This window comes from Cajanus cajan, chromosome 2 (assembly GCF_000230855.2).
Source record: "Cajanus cajan strain Asha chromosome 2, NIPB_CcT2T_4, whole genome shotgun sequence".
In the NCBI taxonomy this organism is placed as follows: domain Eukaryota; kingdom Viridiplantae; phylum Streptophyta; class Magnoliopsida; order Fabales; family Fabaceae; genus Cajanus; species Cajanus cajan.
Genome location: NC_138518.1, coordinates 3,506,854 through 3,530,935, shown reverse-complemented (window position 1 = coordinate 3,530,935; position 24,082 = coordinate 3,506,854). Strand labels below are relative to the sequence as shown.

Genomic DNA, 24,082 nt, shown 5'->3' with positions numbered 1-24,082 from the left:
CTCAATTGTTCAACATTCAAACATAATGTATCTTCTCCAAATGAAGTCAAACTTGATTGTTTTACAAATTATGTTTTGAATTAAATATGTTTTTAGTTTTTTAAATTTAAAATAAATTTATCTTTAGTTTTTTAAATTTAAAATTAGTTTTTTTAGTTTCTGTAATTTAAACAAAACTTATTTTAATTTTTATATTCAAATTTTATTAGGAAATATATCAAATATTGTCATATAAAATTTACTTACTAGTATTACAGTTAGTGAAAATATCACATTAAACCTAACTAATGATGTGTTACTATCTGAATTTGTCACTTTTAGACATGTTATCGGTGACCTGAGAGATTAAAACAAGATTCTTAAAAATTATATAGACTTAAAACAATGATTTTAAATTTGAGGGAGGAAAAACAAATTTATCCTAAATTTGAATAACTAAAAAATATATTTAAGCCTTATAATTTTCTTTAGATAAGTATTTTGTGAACAAAATTATAGGAGAAAAATAACATATAAAATAACCTTTGTTAACTTAAGCTAATATTAACTTATAATTTCTTTTTATTTATTTCTTAAAGGTGCTTATGGATAAAATTATCTAAACTATTAGGATTGGTCAAATGATGGAAAGGTTGAAACAATATATACAAAATCTTTTGTTCAAATTTTGATTTTGTAATATTTTTCATTACTGATAAAAATAAAAGCAAATAAAATTGTATTGATATGGTGATACACTACTAGGTTTTTGACATCTATGATCTCCACCCTTCACTATTGTTGATGAATTCGAGGGATATGATATTTGTAAAAGTTAGTATAACGCTCAATGTCTAACATACCAGACAATACCTTTTCAAACAAATATTTATTCTTGTTGATAATTGCCTCTAAATTTAGGCAATTTGGGTTAGAGAGGGATGTTTCAAGATAAGTGACTTGTCCTTCATTCTTCCCGATCTAAAATGATCAAATTTCTTTAATAGGTACGACCTAGTCATCTTGCTCCAAACATGGGTCAAACTCTAATATCACTGGAAGGTCGGGATCGGAAGGAGTTTTCATATTGATTCCCTTCGACATTTCCTCCCTCAAAGGTATTACGTGCAAGCTCACAAAGTAACAATCTTTAGCTACTTTTTGGTCGGCATGATATATGAGGATCCTACCAAACTCGGAAGGAAACATCATTGCCAGATGCAACATTGACACTATTGGATCGAGAGTGTTAAGGGATGGTTAGCCAAGGAGTATGTTGTAGGACGTGTTCTCATGTACCACTATGTATTTGACTTGTACATCTCTATATTCTTTTTCACCAATAGAAACAAGTGAATAAGGTAATACATTTATATGCGTTCACTCTTTCATCGGAGAAATAGACAAGGGTTCACTATAACACATCAATTCCTTCTTCAATATTCCCAACTGATGAGATCATCTTGTACAAGGTCAATTCCCTTGAAATCAGCTTTAATGAATGTTATCATTGACATTCTTCAAGCAATGTGATTCTCAACAGCAAGTATTGTCTAAACGACCCTCAAATGGCTCTTTCGGGCCAAGGAAGTTGAACCTTCTCCTATAAAGCCTCCATCTATTGTGTTGGGTATCCTTTGAGGTTGTTCTATAAGTTTGTCAACCTTTCTCTCTCTCAACCAGCTTCTGTGTCTTGGAACTCTATTATATGCCTTCCTTTTGTTGTCTCAATCTCAAATTCGAGGCCAATGATTATCTCAAGTTGATGAAGGTCAGTTGACGAAGTCTCACAATTGCCTTTGCTTAATCAAATCTCCAATCTTATCCTTCAAGGTTGTGCATTTTTCAGTTGAGTGTCCCTTGTTTCATTGATACTGACAAGATTTTGATGGATTGGCCTTGGGGTGTTAGTGCACTTGGGCACTAAAAAGTATTTTTATTGAAAGAACTTGCTCGAGTACTTTGGCTCTACTCGCGTTGAGTAATGTATACTATGAGTATCTCAGACCTCTCGTGGGTCGTTCATGCAACACTAACTTTTTACCCTGATTTTTAAAGGGGTTATCTACATTTTTTTCGTTCTTATTCATAGACGTTTTAGCCCATGCTTGATTACAAAAATTTGACAACTCCATTTGCATGTATTTGTTTAAGAGTTGATGAATGTCATCAATGTTGAGAGACGACTTCTTCTAGAGATTTGTTAAAAAACCAGAACAGAAAAACTGGAACAGAGAAGTAAAGTTTCTGTTTTTTTGGTGTTTCAAAGAAAGGAAGAAAAGTTGTCACAACATTTCATTACTCTTTTCACTCTACTTTCGTAAAGTTACATTACACCAATATATGTCAAGGGGGCTTCTGATATGCAGTACATACGCTGCAGTAAATCTCCACAAAATAAGGACAAACACTCATATTTACCTAAACATTTGACCAAGCAACAAAAAAATCCCTTGAAATAAGGATTAACACTTATCTACACCTAACCACCTCAGTAGCAACTAAGATAGAAATAAAACAGACATAAATATTTAATATTTTCTTAAAGTATCTAGAAAAATCCAAACTTCTAACACTCCTCCTTGAGATTTTTCTTGGATACTCCAAGCTTAGATCTCAGCATTTCAAATTTGCTCTTAGAGAGAGCTTTGGTCATGATGTCTGCAATCTGATTCTCAGAGCTGCAATGCTTCAAGCTGACTTCCTTTGATTTCTCTGCTTCTCTGATGGCATGATATTTCACTTTGATGTGTTTGGTTCTACCATACTGGACAGGATTTTTTGCAATTGCAATGGCTGATTTATTATCGACCCATATGATAGTAGCTTCATTTTGATGTTGCTTCACATCATACAAAATTTTTCTAAGCCAAATAGCATGATTTGCAGCTACTGCAGCTGAAATATACTCAGCTTCAGCAGAGGATTGGGCCACTACTTCTTGTTTCTTTGAATTCCATGTGAAGACACCACTCCCGAATGAGAAAACATAGCCTGAGGTGCTCTTGGAATCATCTATACTACCTGCCCAGTCACTATCAACATACCCTTGAAGCTCTCCACTCTCATTTTGTAGAAACCACAAACCATAATCAGTTGTACCCCTTAAATACCTCAAAACTCGTTTTGCTGCACCATAATGACCTTGACTAGGGGAATGCATAAACCTGGACAGCAAACTAGCAGCAAACATTATATCAGGTCTGGTGGCTGAGAGATACAACAAACTTCCAATTAAGCTTCTATATAAAGAAGCATCAACTTTAGCATTAGCATCATTAAGTGATAGCTTCTCATTTACAACAAGGGGAGTGTCCACTAGTTTACATTTCTCCATATGAAACTTTTTCAATATCTCCAAGACATATTTTCTTTGGGAAATGAAGATTCCTGCATCACATTGGTATATCTCCATTCCAAGAAAATAATTCATTTATCCCAAATCTGACATTTCAAATTCATTCTCCATATCATGCTTGAATTGTCTAAGGGAATCAAAATCACTCCCTATGACCAGCATATCATCAACATATAATGATATAATGAGCTGCACTTCATTCTTGGACCTTTTTATGTACAGAGTAGCTTCATTTTCACTTCTTTCAAAGCCTTTTTGCAAAAGGTAATTATCAATTCTGGTATACCAAGCCCTTGGTGCCTGTTTCAACCCATAAAGAGCTTTATGGAGTTTGTAGACTTTATTTTCACTTCCCTTAACTTGAAAACCTTCAGGTTGATCAACATAGATGTCTTCTTCAAGAAAACCATTTAAAAAGGCTGACTTCACATCAAAATGATAGATCTTCCAACCAAATTTTGCTGCCAATGCCACTAGCATTCTGATTGTATCATGTCTTGCCACAGGAGCAAATGTATCTAAAAAATCAACTCCATATTGTTGATGATAGCCTTTAACAACCAATCTAGCCTTAAGTTTGTTTACAGAACCATCATAATTAAGTTTGGTTCTATAAACCCACTTAAGACCAATTACCTTTTGATTAATTGGCCTGTCCACAAGCTGCCAGGTATTATTTTTCTCTATCATATTCATCTCCTCCTGCATTGCAACTCTCCAACCTTCAAGTTCAGCAGCTTCAACATATTCTTTTGGTTCCAGTGCTGCAACATTACACCTTTCGTAAATTTCAGCTAGATCTCTTGTGCCTCTAACTGGAAAATCAGCATCATCATTCAAATTTTCTTCTTCACTTTCTGAATTTTGTTCTTGGAGATTGTCAACTTCAAGTTGCCTTTTGCTTGAGGCTTCTGCTTTGGATTTCTCCCAATTCCATCTAGATAGCTCATCAAACTTGACATTTTTGCTGACAAGAATCTTCTTAGTTGCTGGATTATAGATTCTATAACCTTTAGAGTTACTGCTGTACCCCAAGAAAACACCAACTTCAGATTTCTGATCTAATTTATCTCTTTTCACTTCTGGAACAAGAGCATAACACACACAACCAAAAACTTTAAGATTCTCTATTGAAGGCGTTCTTCCATGCCATGCCTCAAATGGTGTTTTACCCTTCAAGGCTTTAGTGGGCAACAAATTCAGTAAGTATACTGAAGTATTAACAGCCTCAGCCCAAAAGGTTTTAGGAATGCCCTTTTCAAAGAGCAAACACCTTGCCATTTCCATAACTGTTCTGTTCTTCCTTTCACTCACTCCATTTTGTTGAGGAGTGTAAGGAACAGTTAATTGATGCTGAATACCAGCCTGCTCACAGTATTTTTTGAACTCTCCTGCTGTGTATTCAGTTCCATTATCGGATCTTAGTCTTTTAACTTGAAATCCAGTCTCATTTTCAACCATAAACTTGAACTTCTGAAAATTGACAAATACATCTGACTTTCTCTTTAAGAAAAACACCCAACTCATTCTTGTAAAGTCATCTATAAACAATAGAAAATACTTGCTGCCATTTAAAGATGTTGTGCTCATTGGACCACACACATCAGTATGAACAAGTTGTAATTTTTCAGTGGCTCTCCAGCTAGCTTCTTTTGGAAATGGTAGTTTCCTTTGCTTTCCATATTGGCATACATCACACAAATTAGCATTATCTTGGATTGCAGGCAGATTTTTAACTAAGTCATTTGAACTCATACGCTTTAAAGTAGAGTAGCTAAAATGTCCAAGTCTTTTATGCCATAAGAAAGAATCATCTACTGCACTTGGAAAAGCATGCATGGCTGTTTGTTTCCATTCTATTGGAAAACTTTTATCTCTCATTCTAATAGTCATTAATTCACATCCAGAAGGATCAATTATTGTGCACTTCATATCTTCAAAATGCAAAGCATAATTCTTTTCAAGCATTTGCCCCACACTTAAAAGGTTTAGATTTATCTCTGGTACAAACAAAACATCAGAAATATACTTAGTACCTGAGGGAGTTTCAACAGTAACAACTCCTATGCCTTTGACATCAACACATTCTCCATTGCCAATGGTGACTTTGGAAAGGTAGGACTGATCAAGTTCCTTGAAAATGCTAGCATCATGAGTCATATGATTTGTGCATCCACTGTCTATGAGCCAAGCTTCTTTGTTATTGCTTGCAGAATAACAAGAAGCAACAAATAACTGCTCCTCAATTTGTTCTTGATGCTCAACAACTTGAGCTTGCTGTCCTTGGAGCTTTGCTTTGTTTTTGCAAACCTTCTCCACATGGTCAAGTTGGTTGCAAGCCCTACATTTGACTCCAGGTCTGAACCAACAAAAATTTTCTGTATGATTTTTCTTCTTACAATAAGAGCAAGGTGGATACTTTTCCTTCCAAGCTCCTCCTTTGTTTCTTTCTTCTTCCTTTTTCCCTTTGCCTTTCTTTCCATCAAATGGCTTTTTACCAAAGCTATTGCTGCCTTGAGCTTTGCCTTTGGTGTTAGCCACAAAAGCACCTTTAACATTTTCTTCCATTCTTAAAGACCTTCTCTGTTCAGTAGCTTGCAAAGAATTCACAAGCTCTGCAAGTGATATTTGAGAAAAATCCTTGTTTTCTTCAAGAGAGGAGATTTTTGATTCAAACCTCTCAGGAAGACAAACCAAGACTTTCTCCACAACTCTTTGATCACTAAGTTCTTCACCTAGCAATCTGATTTGTGTAACCACCTTAGAGAGCCTATCAGAAAACTCCTTCACTGTTTCAGACTCCTTCATTTTGATTGCTTCAAATTCTCTTCTCAGATTCAGCACCTTCATCCTCCTTGTTCTTTCACTGCCTTGGAACTCCTCCTTGAGTTTGTCCCAAGCCTCTTTTGCTGTATCAAGATTCAAAATCTTGATAAAAACATCGTCATGAACAGCCACTTGTATGATGGCAAGCGCTCTGCCTTCTTTAGCCACTTCATCACTGTGAAATCTTACCTGAGCCATTGTTGGGTTGTCTGGTAAAGGAGCTGGGTTGCTTCCATTTTCCACCACTTCCCACAAACTTTGAGCTCTAAGATAAGTTCTCATCTTTGCAGCCCACAAATCATAATTTTCTCCAGCAAAAACTGGAGGTGGAGGTAAAGAGCTGCTACTGGAAGCCATTCTGGTTTTGGTGGGTTTTCTGATACAGGTCTTCTTGCTGGTTTTCTCTCACTCACAGGCCCTCTGTTTTTCAGATTTTTTTCTTTCTCCCTCACAGACCCTAAAAGATCAATGGAGCTCTTGATACCATGTTAAAAAACCAGAATAGAAAAACTGGAACAGAGAAGTAAAGTTTCTGTTTTTTTGGTGTTTCAAAGAAAGGAAGAAAAGTGGTCACAACATTTCATTACTCTTTTCACTCTACTTTCGTAAAGTTACATTACACCAATATATGTCAAGGGGGCTTCTGATATGCAATACATACGCTGTAGTAAATCTCCACAAAATAAGGACAAACACTCCTATTTACCTAAACATTTGACCAAGCAACAAAAAAATCCCTTGAAATAAGGATTAACACTTATCCACACCTAACCACCTCAGTAGCAACTAAGATAGAAATAAAACAGACATAAATATTTAATATTTTCTTAAAGTATCTAGAAAAATCCAAACTTCTAACAAGATTATTAACAAAGGGTTCATATCTCAGTAGTGTCAGATGGTGTAAAGCAATAACTACGTTGAGATCTTTAAATTCAAGGAAACTTTGCCGAATTTGTCCATGCATGAAACCTTGTAGAAATTCTCTTTTATCTTGTCGAGTATTGACTAATGCTAACAAGGTTAATTGATAGGTGTGTTGGTAGTGAATTGGATCATTAAATGAGAGGCAAAGGTGTTGAAAGATTTGACCAAATTGGGTGGAAGATGAGCAAACCAACTTAATGTCCTTCCTTTTAGAGAGGTAAGGAAAATGTGACACAATGTTGCATTATTGGTCATACATAGAGTGACTTTGGTAAGGAAAACATCTATGTGATTGTTACGGTTTGAGATGTCGTATCTATCAAGGGGGATGGATTTCCAATTGTCATGAAGCCGTGTTTACATAATGTTGAGAACAAAAGGGTGTCAATGAGGTCTTGTTGGAATGTATTGCTTTGGTCAAGATCAATGCGAATTAGTGTGGTCGAGGAGAGGTAGGTCAAAGAATCATAATTTCCCTAATAAGGGAGAGATGACACCTCGCGTTGTATTTGCGTCTAATGGGATGACCTCCAAGATGGGTGTTGGCTCCTGGGGTGATCGTTCTCTTGTCGTAATGTTGACAACTGATAGGCCAATTTTTGTATATCTTTCTATGCATTATTTTTGGTTTATTTGACTTTTATTAGTACCATATTGTGATATATTAACTTTGATTTGTTTTAGTGGTTCATTTTGGTCTTAGTTGTAAGTACTAGTTATTTTTCATAATTTTTCCTATTTTGACATTATTTTTTGTGTTGGCCATATCTAGAGCTTTCGACATTAGATTTGGGTGTTCTTTGTCCCTAGAAAGATAAGAGACAGTTCTACAACTTCTCTATTGGAGAAAAGGCCAGTTCAAATGTTAAGTGACCTAAAAATGTGTTTCAAAGTTGTGGCCTGCACAGTATTTTCTTTTTCCTTTTCAATTTTAATGTTAAGATTTGTATAATAATGTAATTAGTTAATTTAGTGGGATGGACCTTTAATTACTCAAATTAGGCCTATTAGTGTAGTTTATAAATAAGTGTAACACATGTACACTTGGCACTTTACACCCATTTTTCAAATTTTAGGTTGTTTCTTCTACAAGTTTCTCTTAATCCTCTCTTCACTCTCTTTTCTTTTTCTCTCTTAAAATTTTCTCTTTACATTTTTCTGCATGAAGGAACTACAACATCTTAATGAAGATGTGTTGCTAATTCATTCATTCAATTTAAGGTTTCATGAATTACGATAAAATTTGAATTGTTGATCTTTTTATTGAACAAATTAATTCTTTGTTTCTCTTATTTTCTGTTATAGGTTTTTCTTTCATATTTCATGATTTTGAATTTCTCTTTGGATCTAAAATAGAGATTGAAGATTAATTATATATCTAAATTTAGATTTAGATTTAGACCTAAAATAACTTAAATAGTCTAATTCAACCGTTCATCGTTCTTGAACTTTATTAACATTGCGAGATCGCGATTGCGTTTCATGTTTTTATGAAATTCATATATAAATCTAAATTTAGATCTACATTTTTTTTACTAAGTTCATGTTGAATTAGGCTGATTGAGAATTTGGATTTAATGTCGAACTATGAAAATTTTATTGTACATATTAAAACCTTGAATTGATACTTCTCTGATTGAATTTTTAATTCCTAATTCTTTGTTTGTTGATTGAATATTGTTCAAATATTAAAAATTTACTTCCTAATTGCATGATAAAATACAAATTTAATGTGCTTGTGTCTTCATGAAGAATGACCTAAGTTGTTTTTTGTATTGCAAATTTTTAGAAAAAATCTAGTTTACTTTTAATAATGATGACTCGACAACGCTATTAATAACTACTTGACATCTTTTTGGAATTGTTGGTGTATGATTGTCATTTCCTCTCTCAATTGGCAGATAACCTCCAATAGATTTGTCTTGTTGACCACTTCTACATGACCGTCATCGGCAAGGAAATCTTCAACAACTATGTTCCTTCTTGTAGTAATCATCTTGAATTATGGTGTTTGTTGCTTGGATATTGTCGATCAATTCAAGGATGAGATATCTACAATAAACACTATGATGCTCAAGTCAATGTACGATAGAAATATCTAGATTAACAATAAATGAACAATATATAATTTTATATTGATTTATGTAACTATTCATACTAGTCATAATGAGTTTGAATTTGATGAGTCTTGATTCCTAATTACGAATAGGTTACATTTACTAATGATAGATTAATTTTCTAACCTTGTTTATTGTCTTCACTAGTTATTTAATCCACACTATGATGATTCAAAGATATATCTACCTTGGCCCTTTCGACTACTTCGACTCTTGAGGGTGTCAAGTCCTTCGCAACTAGGCCAAATAGGTATTTAGCATATGAAAATCACTATTTCGACTATCCTAGCTATTTCGACAACCAAGTGTGCTAAGATCACCTTGATTAGGCTAAGTTGGCATTCAGCTATACAGGAACTACGAGGTAAGCTTAGGATCTATTAGGTAATGAATAGGTCCTGAATATCTAAGATACCAAAGTGACTAAAGATATAGTTAATGGGTATTTCTTATGTGGCTTTGTTCAATTATCATGGTGATCGAGCCAACCGAAGACTTTCCATATAATCTCCTTTTGGTATTAAAAATGATCTAAATATTTAATATTCTATATATCGTCCTAAAACTGCAATTTGTCATAGAGCATATCTATATCTATATTATTAATAAAGAAGATTTGTCTTTTTTTTTTTTATATGTATACTTTTTTGGATTATTTTGTCCATATAAGTTTTAAAACACTCTTTCTCTTTTACACATTGTAAGTTTATTTTTCTAACTTCTTATAATTTCTTACCTTATCATGTATTTTATTTTTTAAGGAAATACATAAAAGTATAAAGTATTTTTTTACGCTAATTTAAATAGTGATAATTCCCCCTCTTTATAAAGTATTATCGAAGAAGAGATTTGAATGTAATGTAACTCGAAAATATATTCATTATATATGCACTTTTTTTTTATCTTATGTTAGTTTATTTTCATTGCATCAATGTCACTTTTATTAATTTTTTTTATCTCACTCCTCTATTTTCAACCCAGTTTACTGCAAAATGAGATGAACCAATATTACTACCTCTTCAGCAATTAATTGTTCACGGTATGAAACAATTAGCAAAGTTAAACTGGACAGAAAGATTTGGGGGGAAAAAAACACCTAAAAGCATTCCAGATTACGTCGCGCGGACATAGACACGAACATTCAGTGTGATATGATTTGTGAATATGACATGTTTTAGAAAATTAAGATTTGATTAAGACATTTTATATCACGTAAAATATAATCATATTTATCCATTTTGTTATTTTATTTTTCTTAATATAATTGACATTTATATTATCTTGTCATTATTATCAAATTATAACTTGTATTTAATCTCTTACAAAATTCATTGAAAAACATAATCGTAGTCAAATTTAAATAAAAGTGATATAATTCAAAGTTACGATAATAAATCTGTCTACAAAAAAAAAGTACTTCAAAATTTAAAAATAAAACAGTAAAAAAAAAAAGTGTAATAAAAATAAAATATTATTTTAATATACGAGTCTAAATTATAGCTTTCTTTATAGCTTTCTTCATGTACACATCTTCACCCTTCTAACTACTACTTAAATTACTTTACAAACTGTCCTCTTTTCTTTATTTAACTACTTATTAATATATAATTTTTATTATTTCTTTTCTTCTTTTTTTTTAAACAGAGGATTTTCCCAATCAGTATATATCATCAAAGTAGGTCCAGTTGCTAATTAAAGACATGACCCACATCTCATTCGTATTTTGAACTTGAGTTCAAATCTCACTCTTCATGTAGATTTTGTGGAGTATTTTTGGTTTGGTTTATAAAGTATATCTTCTACATAATGAATTGACTGCTATAGAAGTAAAGTGATATCCTCTGTCACGATTTTATACTCAAGTCAATAATCAAATTCTGATTTTTTTATTAAGGAGGACATGTGTCGAAACACTTGAATTAACACTTTTGGATTAATGGAGTATCTTAAACCCATCTCACCTAAACCTTTAATTAAAAAAAAATGAAACATATAATATGCATATTGAAGTATATTTAGGCCTGAGATTCCGAATATTTATAATAGTTACACATTTATATATATACCTTCTGCTGAATGCAGATAGTTTCTGATACAAAACTAAGCTGAAGCCTGAAAGCTTGAGACACGATTCATGGATCTCTAAAAGCAATACATGAACGTCCGAACATACCAAGATGATGATGAAACACAACACAAACTACACATACAATGTTGACATTACATCGACTTGGTGGATGATGCGGTTGATATTTATATATATATATCTACAGATGGTTGAGTTGGTTGATTAAGAGGAGAGGAGAACCGTGTTCTACACTAACCCCTCAGAACCCTTTATTCCATATTGAAGCATAAGCCACAGCAACACGTCATAGGTTGGAATTTTCTGCGAAGAGAAACACTCACATGTCACAACAGCATGCTCAGTCACCGTACATGTATGGAGCACACCTTGCCCACCTCAGCAACTTCCGGCAATGCCTCTTCTTGTTGCCTTTTACAGAAGAATGACCAAACTCTGATTCGCTTCTATTTAGCATCTCCCACATCACTTGAATGTCCTCATATTCGCATGCCCTCACGTCTTGTCGTAGATCCAGTAACCCTGCAAATTTCCCAAACACTGGTTTAAGTAACTTTCTAAGAAAACTGCTCGGAACTCTAACTCACTCTTTTTAACCACATACTGAGCCACTCTATTACAGCAAAAGTTAAGTTAAACAACCACCAAAATTTTTTTCCTACCATTGCTTGAAATTTATTAGAAATAACATTCTTTTTTTAATTTCATGCCTTATTCAAGGAATTTTTTTAATGATTTTGTAGGTTTTAATAAATTTTAATCTAGAAAAAATGTATTAAAAGGAGTGTGTCAGGGTATTGCTATCACTCCTCAATTGTACGTGTAATAGTTTGTGAACTCTAATCAACAAGATTTTATATTGCAGTCACAATTTTATCCCAATCTTTTTACATTGGGGAAACTCAATCAATCCGGCCTATGTAACCGTGAAGACCCCCAAAATGCTTAACATTGTGGCCTAAATTGCAGTAGTGAACCATTTTCTAAAAAGTTGCTAATTAATTTCACTCCAACCCTGTTTCCCCAATCTTAAAACTAAACCATATAAAAATGCTTAATCAAAATCTTCGGCATAAACAATCTCGATTATTGAAACACCACCAAGATTATTAAGGATAAAATGTGTCTTAGCTACGAGTTAAAATTGGTCCTAATATTTAAACTTTAAAAAACAATTATTTTCATCATTGAATTTTATCTAAGAGGAAGTACACTTGGGTAAATTAATATAAAAAAATTAGTAAATTTCGTTCATCTTTACGAAGCTTAAAGTATAAAATCCACCAATTTTGACCTCCAAAGACACAGCCAAAACACATTTTACTCAATTATTAATCAACAGGGTCAGAGAGATTCTGGTTGCTGCAAGTTGCATAAACACATTCAAAAACCCTAACAACACTTCCCATAAAATAATTGGAGATAACGAGAGGACTATAGTTTAGCTTACCATTTTTGCGAACTCCAAGGCGCGTGGCGACGCCGAGCCAAGCCCTTCGAACGGGGTACATCATGCTCTGCCACCACTCCACTCGCCGAGAAATGTTCATCTCCTCCATCTTTCGCCGCGGAAACGCTATAATTGAAAGAAAAAAAGTGTGATTTCTGAAACCCTTTTAAACGAATAGAAAGAATGTGAATTGAGAATGAATGAGAGTGGCGGCATTTAATAAAGAAGAAAGAATTAGATAAGAAATGGGAACTACTAACTGTGAAGAGGGTGAGGTTGTTGGTTCCTCGGCAAAAGGGAGGGACAACTCAACGAGGGACGGTTGCGTTGTGAGGAACGGAACGAGGTTGTTGTTGTGTTCATAAACTCATGCTTCAACGGCTTGCAACCGACAGTGCCGTCGTGGCCGTGACACGTGTCCGCCTCTTGATCGCGTGATGAGCTGTGAGGTGTCGCTCGGATTACGACGTGCACGTGCCTCTGTGTGTGGAGAGCTGCTATTGGTGGTTGCTTCCTATGCTTCGTACAGCCACCTCCGAGATTTTTATGAAGGGAAGGAAGCACTAAAGCTAGATTTTACTTTGAATATTTTTTTATTAAAATTTAATTCTTGGACATGAATTTTTTAATTAATGCAACTTTTTTTTTTTTTAAGATTTGTGTTGTATATATTTTTGATATGTACGTTGAATTACTATTACTTTGTTGCATTTTATAAATAATATTTTGATGCACTCATACTTGTAACGTAGCAAGTTATTTTAGAAGGCTCAAAAGCCTAGTATGGGTGATTCAGTAGCTTAGAATGAGTCGTTCCCAAACTGGAATGGGCCGTTCCAAACCACTGAATTGACCTATAAAATGTAGTTGAGAACAGGTCGTTCTGGATGGAGTACGGGTCGTTCTGGATGGAGTACGGGGCATTCTAGAGGGAGTACGGGCCGTTCTGGATGGAGAACGGGCCGTTTTGGATGAATCCCAGAACGGCCCGTTCCGGATTCGGAACAAGCCGTTCTAGCCACTCATGAACTTCTATAAATAGGAGTTGTGTGGTTGAGGAGAAAATGAGGTTTTTAGAGAGAAGTTTTAGAGAGAAGGACTCTCGGTCTGTGAGCTCCTTTCTCTATCAAATTTCTCTGTATGATTCCTTTTCTCCTCTAGATCACTAATGCCTTCTATTTTTTCTTGAAATTCAGTTTAGGAAGCTTGCTTTGGAAGGATTGAAGTTTCGGGTTGAGCTTCGAAAGGAAATTCTACTTCTTCTCAGTTATTGACTATTTTGAGTCAATCTTCAGGTGAGGGAAGCTAGAATATAGGTTGTTTAATTTCAGGAGGGTTAGGGAAGCTTTATACTATTTATATTGTGTAAGTTGACATGATGGATGAATTTTAAATATGTTGTATATTGCTGAAGTTGTTTATAAAGTTGTTAAGTTGCATTAAGTTGATATTGTAATGACTATAGTTGTTTAATTAAGTTGTTTGCATGTTGTTAAAATTATTAAAGTTGCATAGATGTATAATTGAATAAGAAGTGGTATAATTACATTGAGATGTATGATGAGTAGAAAGTGAAATGAAGAGATGCATGTTGAGTATAGAGTTGTATATTGCTATAAAGTTGTATGTTGTTCCATGTGTTGTAAATATTTTATTATACTATTTTAGTATATATATTTCAGTAGTATGTATTGTTGTTCGTAGTGTGACGGCCATGACGGGTCGTTACACTTTTATGGTATCAGAGCAGTTCAAGTCTAGTGGACACTCTGTGGGGGTGGTCCTTTTAGGCTTTTGTTATGTTGAACTCTGTGTTGTGTTGGATGTTGTGCTGATTTGTGTTGAGTAGTTGAGATGTAGTGTGTTGAATGAGTTGTTCATTTTGTAGAAGATGCTTAGAGCATGAGCAGATAGCCCATGCCATGGAGATGATGGCTATGGCTATGTAATAGCAGAATGCCTACTTTGTTAGGATGGATGTTGAGAGAGCTGCGACTAGTGTCGCAAGACTAGTTGGGCCACAGGAGAGCCGAGTTTTGGCTGAGTTCAAGAAGTGTAGTCCTCCTTAGTTCAGAGGTGATGCAGATCTGGAGGTGGCTGACCACTAGATTTGCGAGTTGGAGATGATATTTTTAGTTCTAGGTTGTTCAGAGGAGCGAAAGCTCAACTAGGCAGTGTATATGTTGATAGGGGAGGTAGAGTATTGTTGGAGAGGTACTAGTTAGATACTAAATTGACCGTGGAGTGGTTGTGGACTGAGTGTGCTTCAAGGGGTCCTTCCTTGAGAAGTACTTCCCAGAGAGTGTTAGGCATGCTCGGGAGGCAGAGTTTATGAGATTACAATGGGGGGGGAATGTCGGTGACCGAGTACGCCATGAGATTCGATCACTTGGCACACTTCTACACCCAAGCCACCTCTGAGGCTTGGAAGTGTAGGAAGTTTGATGAAGGCTTGAAGTATGATTTGAGGAGAGTGGTGGTGCCTATGGCCATCACGGAGTTTCCAACCTTGGTAGAGAAGACGAAGGTTGTAGAGCTGCTAGAGAGCGTCAGCAAGCTGACGAAGATTGTTGGTGGGCCAGCTGGGTCCAAGAGTGGTGATGGTTCTCAGAGGAAGCCTTATGATAAGCCCCAATCACAACAAAGGGGTCCTGTTACAAGGAAACCTATTGACATAGCTAGGAGTGGGGTTAGAGTGGAGCTGCTACTCTCAGATGTTACCAGACAGACTAGGAGTGCCCCGAGGGGTGATAGATCTACTGTAGCTGGGAGGGTGTTTGCCTTGACCGGAGTCGAAGCTTCCACTTCATCTGATCTAGTGAAGGGGAAGGGTAAAGCTACTAGTAAGGATGTGATGATGTTATTTGACATAGGGCCTCCCATTCATTTATTTTATATGTATGTGATGAAAAGTTGGGTTTGCCTGTACGTAATTTGGGGTTGAGATTGCTTGTGTCTACGCACGCTTCTGTTTCTATTATTTCCTCTAAGACGTGTGTTGGTTGTCCCTTGGAGATGTGTGATAGGATGTATAAGGTGAACTTGATCTGTTTGCCTTTAGTGGATATTAACATAATCTTAGGAATGAATTGGTTATCTGCCAATCACATTCTTATAGATTGTGCTAATATGGAGCTGGTTTTTCCCTTAGGGGGAGGATGAATTGTTGATTTCAGCCAGCCAAGCTGAAGTGATGTTGAGAGATGAAACAAAGTGTTGTATTCTATTTGCTGTTGTGAGTGTGGAAACTGAGAAGGTGATCAATAGGTAGGAGTTGTGAGGGACTTTCTAAAGGTGTTTTTGGATGAGGTGTCTGGGTTACCTCCTACTAGGGAGATTGAGATAACATTGATATGGTCCCTAGTGTAGGGCCAGTGTTGGTTGCTCCCTATAGGATGGCCCCAACAGAGTTGGTTGAATTAAAATGTCAGGTGGAAGAGTTGAAGAGAAAGATTGACTACTTCTCCTATGTTGGTATTGCCTAATCCTAATGAGCTATTTGAGGTGTGTTGTGATGTTTCTCACCTAGGGTTGGGGTGTGTGTTGATGTAGAATAGGAGAGTAGTTGCATATGTTTTAAGGCAATTGAAGAATTATGATAGGAATTACCCTACTTATGACTTAGAGTTGGCAGTAGTTGTTTTGCCTTAAAGGTATGGATGCACTATTTTATAGTGCAGGGTTCAACGTCTTTGGTGATTGCAAGAGTCTGAAGTATTTGCTTGATCAAAAGGAGTTGAACATGAGACAGAGACGGTGGATGGAATATTTTAAAAGACTATGAATTCCAGCTGATGTATCACCCTAGGAAGGCCAATGTAGTGGCAGACGCTTTGAGTAGGAAGTCTATCCACATGTCTAGTCTGATGGTAAAAGAGTTGGAACTAGTTGAGAAATTCAGATATTTGAATCTGTATGTGAAGTTGGCTCAAGACCACATTAGCTGTGGCATATTACCATTGCTAGTGAGTTCTTCTAGCAAGTTGGTATGAAGTAGTTGTAAGATTCGGAAGTTGTGAAGGTTCTTAATTTGTTGGATATAGAGAAAGCAGTTGGCTTTGAGATGAGTGAAGATGGGATTTGAGGTTTAAGGGTAAATTTGCCTACCTCAAGATTCTGAGTGTAGAGAGACATTGTTGAATATATGGCGGCCTGTCTGACCTATCAGAAGGCTAAGGTTGGGCACCAGAAGTCTGGTGGTTTAATTGTAGATGATGGAGATCCTGTAATGGAAGTTGGATAGTATCACTATGGATTTCATTGATGGATTGCCTAAGTCGACTAGGAATAGTGATTCTATTTGAGTTGTGGTTGACAGATTGACCAAGTGTGCACATTTATTGTCTGTCAATATCAAGTGATCCTCGAAGAAGTTGACATAGTTGTATTTGAAGGAAATGGTACGGTTGCACGAGGTGACTTCCAGTATTATTTCAGATAGCGATTCGAGGTTCACTTCCATATTTTTGGCAGTGTCTACACCAAGCCTTAGGCACGAGGTTAAGGTTGAGTTCTGCTTATCATCCACAGACGGATGGTCAATCAAAGAGGACAATTCAGTCCTTGGAGGTTTTGCTGAGAGCTTGTGTGTTAGACCACTTAGAGAGTTGGGAGGAAGTCTTATTACTAGTAGAGTTCATGTATAACAATAACTTTCATGCTAGTAGGGATGGCAACGGGGCGGGGCGGGTACGGGTTTCATGATACCCGTCCCCGTCCCCGCGAGCCAAACTCATCCCCGTCCCCGTACCCGTACCCGTCGGGTATGTGATTTTCATCCCCATCCCCGTTTCCGTCGGGTATCGGGTATACCCGTACCCGTCAAAATTTTTATTTTTTATTTTTATTTTTAAATATAATATTTTTAAATTATTTTTTTAATTATATTATAATTATAATTAGGTTATTTCTCTATCTCATATTATAATAAATAATCTCACATAAAAAAATATTAAAATTCTTTAATATAATTAAATTGAAAGTGGGTATTAAATTAAAAATGGGAACGGGGACGGGTACGGGTACGGGTACGGGCGGGTAAGTACATATCCGTACCTATACCCGTACCCGATTTAATATATCGGGTTTTACCCATACCCGTACCCATACCCGGTCAAACCGGGTATTTCCCGTCAAAGTCGGGACGGGTTCGGGTATTACCTGCGGGTACGGGTATATTTGTCATCCCTACATGCTAGTATTGAGATTGCACCGTTTGAAGCCCTATATGGTAAGAGGTGTAGGACTCCTCTATGTTGGTACCAAGATAGTGAATCAGCAGTTGTGGGGCCGAAGTTAGTCCTACAGACTACTGAGAAAGTAAAGTTGATTCAAGAAAGTATGAAGATTGCCTAGAGTAGACAGAAGTCATATGCTGATAAAAGGCGAAAGCCTTTGGAGTTGTTTTGGGGGAACATGTGTTTCACGTTTCACAATTGAGGAAGTATGTCCATGACCTGAGTCATGTAGTTGAGATGGGTGAGATTTAGGTCAAGGAGAACTTGACTTATGAGAAGAGACCGGTAGTTGTGATTGATTATAAGTTGAAGGAGTTGAGGGGCAAGTCCACTGGATTGGTGAAGATCTTGTGGGATGCAATTACTGGTGAGACTACTTGGGAGATTGAGCAACTGTGCAGAGAGCAGTATCCTTATTTATTTCCAAGTAAGTCTTTTTTCGGGGACGAAAATTCCTATTTGTTGGAGGTATTGTAACGTAGCAAGTTGTTTTAGAAGGCCCAAAAGCCCAGTATGAGTGATTCAGTAGCCCAGAACGGACCGTTCCAAATCACTGAATTGACCTATAAAATATAGTTGAGAACGGACCGTTCTGGATGGAGTACGGGCCGTTTTGGATGGAGTACAGGGTGTTCTAGAGGGAGTACGGGCCGTTTTGGATGGAGAACGGGCCGTTCTGGATGAATCCCAGAATGGGCCATTCTGGTTTCAGAACGGGCCATTCTGCATGTGATTTTTGCACCTGGTGAAGGGGTGCAGAACGGGTCATTCCGGATTCGGAACAGGCCATTCTAGCCACTCCTGAACTTCTATAAATAGGGGTTGTGTGGTTGAGGAGGAAATGAGGTTTTTAGAGAGAAGTTTTAGAGAGAAGAACTCTAGGTCTGTGAGCTCCTTTCTCTCTCAAATTTCTCTGTATGATTCCTTTTCTCCTCTAGATCACTAATGCCTTCTGTCTTTTTTTGAAATTTAGTTTAGGAAGCTTGCTTTGGAATGATTGAAGTTCCGGGTTGAGCTTCGGAAGGAAATTCTACTTCTTCTCAGTTATTGGCTATTTTGAGCCAATCTTCAGGTGAGGGAAGCTAGAATATAGGTTGTTTAATTTCAGGAGGGTTAGGGAAGCTTTATGTTGTTTATATTGTGTAAGTTGACATGATGCACTACAAAAAAAATGTGTGATTTGTGGCGGTAATTTTGGTAGTTTCTGGCGGTTAAAAACCGCCACAAATTGAATTACCAGCGTCATTAATAACTGCCGGATCTACGGTCGCCAAAAACTGTTTGTGGCGGATATTTTGTAAACGCTGGTTTTGTACGCCAGAAAATTCAATCTCTTTCTGGCGGTTTGAAACCGCCACAAAATGCATTTTGGTTTGACTTGTTTGACATTTTCTGGCAGTCCAAAACCGCCACAAAATTGCAGCTATGTTTGACTTGTTCATCATTTTCTGGCAGTTTTAAACCGCCACAAAATTCATTTTAATTCTACCCAATTCAAGATTTCTGAGGATTTTTAAACCTCCACAAAATTATTATTATTTTTGGTTGTTTAGATTTTCTGGTGGTTTTAGATTGCCATTTCTCGCATTTTCTAACAATTTTAAACCATCAAAAATACACTTTATTTTACGGTAATTTTTTATTTTTAAAATATATTTGGAATTATTTTAAAAGCGCATTTTTATTATAAATTGACAAATAATATTCTGTATATTTTAGACATTTATCAAATTATTATTTAAAATTATCACTAACTATATTAATCATTAAAAATTAATAATGACTATATTATATTGTTATTTAATTCAAGTAACTTATAAATAAAAATTTTACTTGTCAAATTGTAGGATCACTTATTTTAATAAATTATACCTATAATTATAATAATATTTATGTATTTTGTATGTTTCTTGTTCAAATATAATTACATAAAGATACATTAAATTAACAACTTTTAACATTATAAAAAAAAATCAAGACAACATCTAGCCATAGGTCTAGCATGACATATTTTTTATTATTAAGACATTAACATCCATCAATTTTAAAACATATCAAACATATTAAGTAACTCAAAATCAAATTCATGATCAATGCTCAAAAGTAAAATATGTAAATTGTCCCAAAATTAATCTTGCTTCAAATATAAAAACATAGGTTCAAATTCACGAGTTCATCATGTCTAAAAAAAACAATAATAATGTCAAACTCCATGAACATTACTATCTAATGAAGATCCTCCTTGTGGTGTTGGCATGTCATGTCCACTCCCTTCATCCTATAAAATACAAATTGTTTAATGTTATCCTTATTAATAAAATATATATAAAATATTAAACTTCAATTAAGTATTAATATAATTTAATTTAGTGCAAAATATAAAACACTTACCGCTACATTATTATTACCACTACCAAAAATTAACCTCTAACTCATTAGGAATATGTCCTTCCTTCAAGTGGTTTGAGGATTGAGGCCAAAAGAAACTTGAAGCAGGACAAACTAACTTGAAGAAGACGTTTTCACTGCTCTTACAAACCAAAAAACTGCAACTAATACACTAAACTACAACTAATATAATTAATTCCAAGTGTTAAAAATCTTCACTGTAATATAATTGGGAGCTTCATGAGATGCTCCTCTTATAGTGGCATACGATAAGATGTCCCCATATACTTGTGTCCATCCTGCTACCTGAAATACATATACCAAAAAACCAAGGAAGAGTTAAATGGGAGTGCTTAGATGTCTTGAAATTTTCAAGGAAATATTGCATTCCAAGTATTAACCTGTTTTTCCTCAAACCAGGCTCTATAAGCCACTGTTGTATTCAGTCCAATTTCCTTGGCTAATCCATTCACTGGAGATCGCGAACCTATCAATGGAATTACTGAATCTTGATCTCCGCTGCATAGAAAAAAGACTTTGATTGCTTCAAAATGCTATTCTCTCACGGCTATATGTCTGTGATTAAACAATTCAGTTACCTGTATACTAGAACCCTGATGCCAGATTTAACAAGCGACCCTAGAATAGGTATTGTTGGTATTTCTAAATTCTGACAGTCATAATGCAAAACTCTGTTACATAAAAAAAAAAAAATTGTTAGCAGAAGATGTAAGTCTCAGAAAAAAAAGGTAAGCAATTGTGCTTGAACAGGGAAATTAGATTGAGCAATTCTGGGCAAAGGACCCTAAAATAAGCTTAATATCTTAGGTTTAAATTAACTTTATTGTGTTGCTCAATGCTCATGTAAATTATTTACCATATTTAGGAAAATTAAAGAAAATAAATGTTATGGAAAGGCGCTTACGTTACAAAAATAATATCTGACATCTCTGAATTAATAAATCTCACCCGCTGCAAGTTGACCATTTGGCTACTCCAACAAGACTAGCATGCAGTGCTTCTTGGACCTCTTTCCTGTTTAAGTATGTGGTCACTTTATCACCAACACACACATCTATCTTCTGTGTCTCTTGCTGAATCAGAGATGAAGCAATTAAGCAAAACAAATATTAAAAGAATTAAGATGGTTCTTAAGCAGACAGTAGAAGAAGCTCACCAGTTGATTCAGCACATAAGCCTGTTGATTTACTGATGACAAACACACATCGAGAGTGACATCATATTCATCTATATAATTGCTAACCTCATTATACAATAGCTTATTCACTCTTGCACAAATGCCACTAAGATTCCCATTTTGAATTAGTCTCCTAATTGAGGAATAGTTGCAGACTGTAGTTAAGAGTTCGTATGTTGAATCTGATATCAGTCCATGAGACCAAAAAAACTCAGATCTGGAGTTGAAATCAATATTAAACTCCAGAAGAGGATTCCCTATCTGCAAATATCAACCAGTTATGTTTTTCAAACAAATCAAATGGTTTCTTATATTTAAATTATTCAGATTTTCCCTTCTCTACTCACTGCTATGCCCTTGAAATTGAACTTGGTCTTGGTTTCAACAATAAGTTGTGCAAGTTGTGGAACATAGTGACCTGCAAACAAGTTATAAATGTGCATTAACTTACTGCAGTTTCAAAGTGAATATATTTGTTGAGAATCTGAATCAGCATCTATTATTTGAGTTTATTTCATATTAATGGAGCATTATTAGAATTCCTACGGTTATGATTTTTTAATTATAGGAATTATAGGTGCTGTTACACTTTTATGAGTATTTATATTTGTCATTTAATTTTATGTTTATGAGCAGAATTTGTATCAACTTTCAATTATATATTTAAAAGGTTACAAGTATGAATAAAATATATGAGTTTAAGCCTTCTAATTCTTTTTGAATTCCAACAAGTGGTATCAGAGCTTGCTTCTTACGGGCTGTGAGGAAAAGTTTATTAAGCGCTAAACACATTGAGGTTGAGTGCAAACACAAAATTAAGTGATTTATTGTTTAAACAATTTTTGGTGCAAAGATGTCTACTTCCACCAATTCACCTGCAATTCCAATGTTTAATGGTGAAAATTATCATATTTGGGCTGTCAAGATGAAATTTGTTTTAAGATCTCAAGGCTTATGGAATGTTGTAATTTCTGAAGCTGATCCACCACCATTGAGAGAAAATCCAACCATTGCACAAATCAAAGCTTATGAGGAGGAGAAGCTGAAGAAAGATAAAGCCATCACTTGTCTACATGCAGGACTTGCAGATCATATTTTTACTAAAATCATGGATTTGGAAACACCTAAACAGGTATGGGACAAGATTCAAGATGAATTTGAAGGCAGTAGCAGAGTCAAATCTGTTAGACTTCTCACATTGAAGAGAGAATTTGAATTGATGAAGATGAAGGATAATGAATCTGTCAAAGATTATTCTGGCAGATTAATGGATATTGTGAACCAAATGCGACTTCTTGGTGAAACATCATTTATATATCAAAAGGTTGTCGAGAAAATCATGGTTTCGGTGCCTGAAAGATTTGAAGCCAAGATTTCTGCAATTGAAGAGTCTTGTGATTTGCAAACTCTCACAATTACTGAATTGACCAGCAAACTTCACGCACAAGAGCAAAGAGTCTCCATTAGAAGTGATGAAGCTGTTGAAGGTGCCTTTCGAGCAAAGCACAATGGAAGGAATTTTGGAAAGTCACGAACTTTCAATAAGAACAAAGGAAAAGATGAAGGTTCTTCGAGAAAAGGAAATTTTTTGCCTTGTTTTCATTGTCAAAGAACCAACCATTCTAAAGAAGATTGTTGGTTTAAAGATAAACCACTTTTTCACTGTAATTTTTGCAATAAAAATGGTCATAGTGAAAAGTATTGCAGATTAAAGAAGAATCAGTCTGAACAACAACTAGAAAAACAGGCAAATGTGGTTGAAGAAAAAAATGATGATGAAGATGAGTATTTATTTATGGCATCTCAAGAATTCAATTCACATGAATTGAATACTTGGCTCCTTGACAGTGGTTGCACTAGTCACATGACTAAATATTTATCATTTTTTACCTCCATTGACAAATCAATTAAGCCAAAAGTCAAGATGGGAAATGGTGAAATTGTACAAGCCAATGGAAAAGGTACAATTTCTATTGCAACCAAGAAAGGTATGATAATTGTTAAAGATGTTCTCTACATTCCAAAATTGGATCAAAATGTTCTTAGTGTTCCACAAATGCTAAGGAATGGTTATGGAGTCTCTTTTAAAGAGAATTATTATTTTATCATGGATGAACATGGTTTAGAGATTGCAAAGATTGAGATGACCAAAAACGGTTTTTATTTGAAATTTGATTTGATTGAAGATCATGATTTTATTGCTAAAATTGATAAGAGTAATGTTTGGCATGAAAGATTTGGTCACACTTTTAAGCAAGATGTATTTGATATGACAAATTCCAATAAATGGTATTCAAATACAGGAAGAGTTAGATTGAATAACAGAAGATCAATTGGCAGACATCTTCACAAAGGCACTTCCAAAAGGAAAGTTTGAGAACTTGAGAGGGAAACTTCGAGTTAATAGCTACTGATTCAAGGAAGAGTGTTGAGAATCTGAATCAGCATCTATTATTTGAGTTTATTTTATATTAATGGAGCATTATTAGAATTCCTACGGTTATGATTTTTTAATT

General features: G+C 35.2%; 2 protein-coding genes across 2 annotated transcripts; both read right to left on the bottom strand.

Annotated features, from left to right (window-relative positions):
* Positions 1 to 11,241: 11,241 nt before the first annotated feature.
* On the bottom strand, positions 11,242 to 13,164 carry LOC109791469 (elongation factor). Its single transcript, XM_020350767.3, has 3 exons — positions 13,004 to 13,164; positions 12,744 to 12,869; positions 11,242 to 11,815 (listed from the first exon to the last, which is right to left on the bottom strand). Exons 1-3 carry the CDS (start codon positions 13,104 to 13,106, stop codon positions 11,634 to 11,636), a joined length of 411 nt encoding a protein of 136 aa, XP_020206356.1. The 5' UTR covers positions 13,107 to 13,164; the 3' UTR covers positions 11,242 to 11,633.
* Positions 13,165 to 20,525: 7,361 nt separating this feature from the next.
* Positions 20,526 to 22,358, bottom strand: LOC145954631 (serine carboxypeptidase-like 45). Its single transcript, XM_083069319.1, has 7 exons — positions 22,322 to 22,358; positions 21,914 to 21,984; positions 21,546 to 21,827; positions 21,338 to 21,462; positions 20,968 to 21,060; positions 20,770 to 20,887; positions 20,526 to 20,674 (listed from the first exon to the last, which is right to left on the bottom strand). Exons 1-7 carry the CDS (start codon positions 22,356 to 22,358, stop codon positions 20,561 to 20,563), a joined length of 840 nt encoding a protein of 279 aa, XP_082925445.1. The 3' UTR covers positions 20,526 to 20,560.
* Between the last annotated feature and the right edge of the window lie 1,724 nt (positions 22,359 to 24,082).